This window comes from Apaloderma vittatum, unplaced genomic scaffold (genome assembly GCF_000703405.1).
Source record: "Apaloderma vittatum isolate BGI_N311 unplaced genomic scaffold, ASM70340v1 scaffold30971, whole genome shotgun sequence".
Taxonomy (NCBI): domain Eukaryota; kingdom Metazoa; phylum Chordata; class Aves; order Trogoniformes; family Trogonidae; genus Apaloderma; species Apaloderma vittatum.
In genome coordinates, this window is record NW_009699009.1 from 3,939 (window position 1) to 10,970 (window position 7,032).

At 47.4% G+C, this 7,032-nt stretch overlaps 1 protein-coding gene across 1 annotated transcript in view; it reads right to left on the reverse strand.

The window, feature by feature from the left end:
* SAMHD1 (SAM domain and HD domain 1) overlaps window positions 1-7,032 on the reverse strand; it is a gene marked incomplete at its 5' end in the record, with an annotated part of 13,714 nt that overhangs the window by 1,295 nt on the left and 5,387 nt on the right. The window contains 5 exons of the mRNA XM_009878222.1: window positions 1,148-1,285; window positions 1,668-1,772; window positions 2,449-2,538; window positions 4,185-4,190; window positions 5,037-5,176. Coding sequence (XP_009876524.1) covers window positions 1,148-1,285; window positions 1,668-1,772; window positions 2,449-2,538; window positions 4,185-4,190; window positions 5,037-5,176 — 479 coding nt within the window. The remainder of the gene's footprint in view (window positions 1-1,147; window positions 1,286-1,667; window positions 1,773-2,448; window positions 2,539-4,184; window positions 4,191-5,036; window positions 5,177-7,032) is intronic.

The window sequence follows — 7,032 nt, forward strand, 5'->3', positions numbered from 1 at the left end:
CAAGTCATGGATATTAACACTCTTGATGAAAAGGTAAAAGAAATCAAACCACCAGCCATGGTTCACAGACCAAACTGTTCACACCGCATTTCTTAAGCAGCCTGGAGATTTTAATACACGCATTTATTCCACTGTAAGGCTTGATCCCAAAGAGCGGAAAATATCTGAAAAAGCGCCTGGCACTGAAGAGAGCTGTCCCTTTTCCTGGACAAACCAAACCGAACCAAACAAACCAAAGTGAAAGCCAGTCATTAGGGGAGAAGTGTAACAGCAGATTTACCAGCACATCAAAAATCTAGTGACACTTTCAGCCTAGAAGCTCTACAGCTCACGTACGGAGCAGAACGGCTCCATTGGCATTTTCTACCGAGAAAACCGTGTCACACGTCACCACTTTGCAGCCACGATTTGTTCCAGGCTTCTCCACCACCTTGGGCAGGAGGAGCGCAAAACGAGATGTACGGGCTCAGGATCTGCTCTAGAGTTTCCGCCTTCCTCGCCAGGGCTGCTCTGACGCATTTCCCAACACAAAACGAAAGGTCAGGTGAGCTGTAACCTGCCCTCCTCCTTCCTCACAGCTAGAAAACTCTGTTCTGAGCGCTGGCAGAAAAGCGAATGCAGAGAACAGACAAGGCCTTGAGGCAACCTGGACTCGCTGGCCAGAGAGCAGAGGTTTGCCGTCTTGTCCCCGCAGCTGTTTTCCACTCTAACTCAAAGCAGGTGGTTTCACCGCAGATCACCTGGGGGATTCACAGGTTTAACAGCTGGCAAACAGGGAAGGAAAAGAAGGAAAGCAACAGAAGAATCCATCCAACCTCTTCCCTGTATCTCTCAATCTCTCAGTGCTGTTTAAGGCTTTATATTAGAAAGACCTGCATCCATGAACTAGTGAGTGTCTCCGTGGAGACCAACTTTTGTTCTAAACCCGTGACTTTTCAAGTGACGTAAATTGAATCAATGCAAATCCAGCACTATTTCAGTGAAAGCAAAGCACGCCCAGATGCGAGCCACAGTAAAACCAGAAGCTGGGTGAGCTGGGGCTCTGCCCCAAGGACATGGCCTGAAGGCCAGGTTCTTAAATGGAAGTGCAAGCTTATGGAGAAAGGTGAAGAGCTCCAAGTGCAAGAAACGAACGTGACTTTGTTACCTGCGGTTTGGTGAAATCGTTCTTCATACACCACTGAATTAAATACTGCTTTGCAGCTGAAACAATGTCTGGATCCTGACTTTTGCAGTAAACCCGGATCACCTGCTCTGCAAACGTTGTGGGTAAAAGCTTTGAAACCTTTGGAATAATTAAAAAAAAAAAAAGAAAAAAAGAAATAAGCTTTAGTATTTCTTGAAATCCAGAGTCCACTAAGTTTTAATTTCCTCACCTGAACACAAATGGAAAGCATTAAAAAAAAAAACACCACAAGCCATGAGCTTTATCCAAATAAACTGTATTTTGCTACAGCTCCCAATGTATTCAAGTTAAATAGTATCTACATGCAAAGGCTGTCAGGATTCCAGATTGTCGTGGTACAACAACCACCAAAGGCCTCCTGAAAGCCCAAGGATTCCACCACCTCCTCTGCGAGGATTACCACGAACGACAGCAGTTACTTCCATCGCCAGCGGTGAAGAAGATGCCCTTCAGAAACCAGCTGAGGAAAATGAAAGACTACCTGTTCCTTAATGATCCTGATTGCCTTGGAAGGATCAGCCTTGCAATAGAAGAGAACATTATCGATGGGATTCTGCTCTTTCATTCCATAATCCATATTGATAATCTTGCAAGCAAAATAAAGAAAATGGTATTTGTTAATGGTTGTCTTCCGTTTTCCCACAATAAATAAAAAAGGATATATGCTGTAAACGACACTGATCAAACAGAACAGCAACTAACAGATGATTACTGAATAAAATCATCTTGTATTGGCATTTTTTGTCTTTCTTTCACCACCTTTCACTCTGAAGAGCCAGGGGGATATCCCCATTCACACCAACCAGCTCCCAGTCACTCTCTGCCACAGCCCGTTTCCGGCAGCGGAAGCGCCCTGGGCCCTCACCAGGCTGTTCCACCCCAAAACACCGAACCGGTGGAGGCGCCGGCAGAGCCTACAACCTTCCACACGAGGGTCAGACAACGTGTTTCACACCAACAGTTTTGTGGGCAGCAGGGAGGGGCCCACCTCCCCCCGACTTCAACTTGTGGGACAAGGAGAGCACAGTCAGGTCCTTCAAAACCGAACCAACTGCTCTGATTTTAGCCAGCGAATCTTTAAAGCAACGGGGCGTTAGAAGCGAGTCGTGATGCGCAGCTAGGACGGCATTTGGGAGGCAGCTGTGGGTGTCTGTTTTTTCACTTCACAAGTGGACTGAAAAGCATCTCCGATTCTCCTCCGGTTTACAAGACTCTCTGTGATGGAGAGTTTTCACTCCAAACCCGCTCCGAGAGATATTTACATCAATTACGAAATCTTCAGCCTTCAGCTCCACAGCTGGAGGATCCTTTATTGGCTTGGAATTAGCAAAGCTTTCTGCCAGGTTATTAGTCTGGAAAAAAAAAAGGTAACTCGGGTTACAGTTAGGCACCGTCGGGTCTAGATCACGGCAACAAAACGCACGACAGGAGGCAGCAGTAAACAAGCTTTCGCTTCTTCACGGCTTGTCAGACTCTTCTTGCAGCCGTTGTCAGGTTCATCGTACACCGTTAGCCACTCAGTTTGCTACTGATATTTAGAAACGGAGCTTACACAATGGAGAAGACCCAAATGCTGCCAGCCTGCAGAGGAAGAGTTTTACACCCGCTGACGGGGCAGAGGGGGCTAGAGGTGTGTTCATCCAGAGCGTTGAAGCCTCCACAAAAACTGAAAATAAGCACCTTCAAGCAATTGTTCTGCTAATACAAATGCTTTGCAGTTAAATTCCCCAAAGCTGAATACTAGATGTTTTTTATTGAACTTTTTATTTTTAATGAAGGGCTGGGGGATCTCACACTCTAATAAAGCTTTTACACCTATAAACTGAAACATATTTTAAAAAAAAAACCACAAAAAAAGACAGACAAGATTAGCAAAGACCTTGATCACTATAAAAAAACAAACCTCAATCATCACCCAAAAAAATCCCCAACAATAAAAAAACCCCAAACTCAAGAAAACAGCAAAGCAGGAAAACTCTGCAGAGGAGGGTGATCTGCTTGAAAACCTGAAACCCATAAGGGTTTTAGACTGATTATTTGGCAGAATATTCCCTGCGGGTATCTGGGCTAAAGCCCAGCAGAAGAGCACAGCGTGATGGGGAGCAGCCGTCGATGGAAACGCCCAAGTTCTCATGAAAAGGCTGGAGAGAGAAGGTTGCCTGCTGACCTTTGCCCAGGGCTGCAAGATTTGATGAAGCAAGATTTCCCAGGAGCAGAAGAGTCCCGGGAGAAAAGCTCTGAGTCCAGAAGAGAGCATCCAGGGAAGGAATTCAAGCAGCTGCTGCTTTGTCCATGGCGAAGATGAGTTGATCACCAAGCAGAGTAGGGAAGTGCTGCTGTTTGCTTGCCTTTTTTTAAAGTTACCTCCCCCAGTCTGAATTAACTGGAAGCTCAGCTTTGAATTCAGGAACTCTGTAGCTATTGGGGATGTTTTGATGGCTCTGGCCAGTCTGAGGATCACAAAACTGGAGCACCCTGATCTAGCTGAAGAGATCCCTGCTCATGGCAGAAGGGCTGGACTAGGGGACCTTTAAAGGTCCCTTCCACCCCAAACCACTCTGAGATTCTAACCGTAACAGGATGGCAGGCGCTTAACGAGGGAACACACACACCTACGCCTTGTCTGGCCACCGCTCACCTCCAGCACTCCCAAGGAAGTTGAGCCTCCAAAGCTCCTGCTCCACAGGAGGAAAAATTCTCCCCCGATCTCTCAGCTGAGCATGAGAAGCTGCAGAGCGTTGGCTGGGTGTAACGATGGCATCGAGAGCGATCCAGCCTCCCTTCAGAACCCACACCCTGGCAGATACCCCAAGACTCAGCGCCCATGGCTGGAATTCTGAAGTGAGTTCCTTCTCATTCCCCAAGCTTCTAAAAGGAACTGTCTAAAGGTGGAACTCACGCAATTCACTCGCCTGCCCTTGCCCGGATCTGTTAAGCTCTGTCCTGAACAACCTCTCCGAAGGGAAAAAACTCAACCATCAATGTACAACCAGTTCACGTTTTCCTATTTTTAAATAGAGAATCTCTTAACACTACCCTCAAAGAACACAAGCAAACCTCTTCAAAGAAAAAAAGATGAACAGAGCAGCAAGATAGAGCAGCCCTTCTCTACTCTTTCTCCTGAAAAGCGATGAATTATTTTTATTAATACTTTCAGTCAGCCACTCCAGGCATTTTGGCACAGAAAACAGAAAGCATCAAGGCTGAAATTCAGAGATAATTAACTGATGATTTGGTAACATGGTACAGCACATTACAAGAGAAGCTGAGCCGCTGGCTCTCAAACATTATTTTGAAAGAAGACACCAGCTAAACGGACACTTGATGAGTGCTTTGAAAAACAAACACTGAAAAAAAAACATGCATGCCCATGCTAAGTATAGAACTTAACACTAAAAAAATGCAGAAGCTATTATTCAGTTTCACATTTGCTCTCAAAGCACAGAAATTATAATTCAAAGCAAACGTGTTCCTTATTATTTTTGAAATTTTAATCAACACAAGACGACAGCAACAATCTTGTCAACCACTGGACTACAATAGCTTTTTATGCAATTTTGTATTTTTCAGAATATTTTGTATTTTTTCTGAGAATATTTCTGCAATAATCAACTTTGAATTTCCACCTCTTGCCATTCTTCTGGCTTCCTATAGATAAAACTCTTCCCAGTTTTTTACAATATATTATATAGCTCAGCTACAAGAAAGAGGAGGAGAACTTTTGACCACGTTTGGAACAGCAGTTAAGCAAAAATCCACAAAACATACATAAAACATAAGAGAAAAAAAAGACGGTCAGCAACTTAGAAAACATTTTTTCCAGGGACAGAATTCTGAATCGTCCACTAACCTTCATGATTGTCCTCACTGCTTCAGGTCGAGTCTCTCCTAAAAACTTGTATAATTCACGCCGTTCTATTTTACGCAAAATTTCTCGAGCCTCCTTCAGTTCTGGACTACTCGAGTGCAGAATTTCCAGGTAGATGTTATCTGCCAAAGTCACATTGATTTTTGTTAACTGTGTCACAGCGAAACGCACGTACGGAGCCAAAGGTGAAAGCAACAGGAAAAACTGCTGGTTCAGGACAGAGACTGTCAGAGAATGACTGAACATATTAAGGCCAACAACTGGGAAAGCACAATATCCTCTCGATTATCATCAGAGTCACAATAGTCAGCTACAGAAAAACTAGCCCAGCTCTTACCCCTGCCCCGAATTTTATTACTTCACTGGAAGTAATGATTTCACCAACTGCATTAAGCAGAAATCCTAAAGCCCAGCACTAACTCGTCTGGGGACAAGGGTGCTCTCTGCCTCGTGAAAGAACACGGTCATTCTGCTCATCCTTCGGAATTTCTCATTCTATGACCCTATGATTTTCCAAACTCTAAGAGGCAACCGGAGAGTTTCACAGAAGCATTGCTCAGCACGGACTAGAGCAAACAACCCCACTGCCCTCTCAGAGGCCCCTGGGCTGCACCCACTGGAGGCAGGGAAAGAAGTGTCTTGGTTTGAAGAGGAGGAAAACTTCCTCATCCTTCAGGGCCCACTGTCCCAGCCGGTACTGGCACGTTCCTCGCATTGCTGTCCTTGCTGTTCCACTCCTGTCGAACGGGACAGCTGCAGCAGGAACCTCCTTGACGGGGCAGACTGGAAGGGGCAGGGGACCGCGTCAGCCTTGCCCTGGTGTTCCTCACCAGGCAGCGCAGGGCAGCAGCTGCAACAGGTCCTCAGCTGACCCAGCCAGCACGGCTGATCTTGCGGAGCCGACAGTGCCCAGAGAGGAGATCCCAGGCCATTAAGAACTTAACCTCAGTCCCTGCCTTTCAGCCCAGCCTTCCAGGGCCCAACACTACAATTCACGCTCTCCAACACCTGCTGCCCCTCCAAGCCAGCCCTTCTCCCCGCTGGGGCAGAGGGGCCAGGCAGCTCCTCATCTCAGCACCGTGCTGCAGCAGGCCAGCGTGAGGCTGCGCGTGGCTGTGGCGCTGAGGGATGGCCAGCAGAAGGTCTTCAGCATGATGTTCTCGATGGAAAGTTGCCCTGCCACTCAGAAAAGAGGCCTTGGGAGTCCTGCTCAGCTGCAGCTCCCAGGCACGGCAAGAGCTGCCAGGACTCAGGAGCAGCTTCAGCAGGGTCCGCAGCACCCTTGGACGTGCAGGCACCCAACCGCCAAGCCCTCAGCACAGCAGGGTCCGCCTTGCCCACGCTGGCCTCCCCACCCCAAACTGCCCCAAACTGATCCAGGCATGGCGCAACACTGAGCCCCAAGCAGAGGAAGGCTGGCACGTCTCACGGCAAAGACCAGGAGAGGCCGGCAAAACCCAGACACCACGGTGGTGGGAAGCTGCGGAGCTACGTAACAGAACGCCACACAACTCAAGCCAGTTTCCATTAATTCAGTGATTTCTGTGTTTCCTCTTCACAGGACTGAGCCAAACTTTGAGAAACTGGAAAACATCAAACTCCCTCGCATCTTCAAGCAGGTTGTTCTCACGCTACAGGAATCACTCTCAGAAGTTCTGATCCGAGCAACCGGGAGCTTTCAGCAATAAACTATGTATTCTGTTTTCTTCTGTTTGCAGGTAGGGTAGCAATGCCTCAAGCAAATCAGATCAGACCCCTTCAGAGATGTTTCAAAGCTGCCCTGGGGTTAGTTTCACCTGCAGAACTTCTCCATCTGACGTAGTCAGATGCAGTATTGCTCAGAGCTGGCTTAAATCCTGTGTCCAGCTTTGGGCCCCTCACTACAGGAGGGACACTGAGGTGCTGGAGAGGGCACAGAGCTGGGCTGCCGAGCTGGGAAAGGGCTCAGAACACAAGTCTTGTGAGGAACGGCTGAGGG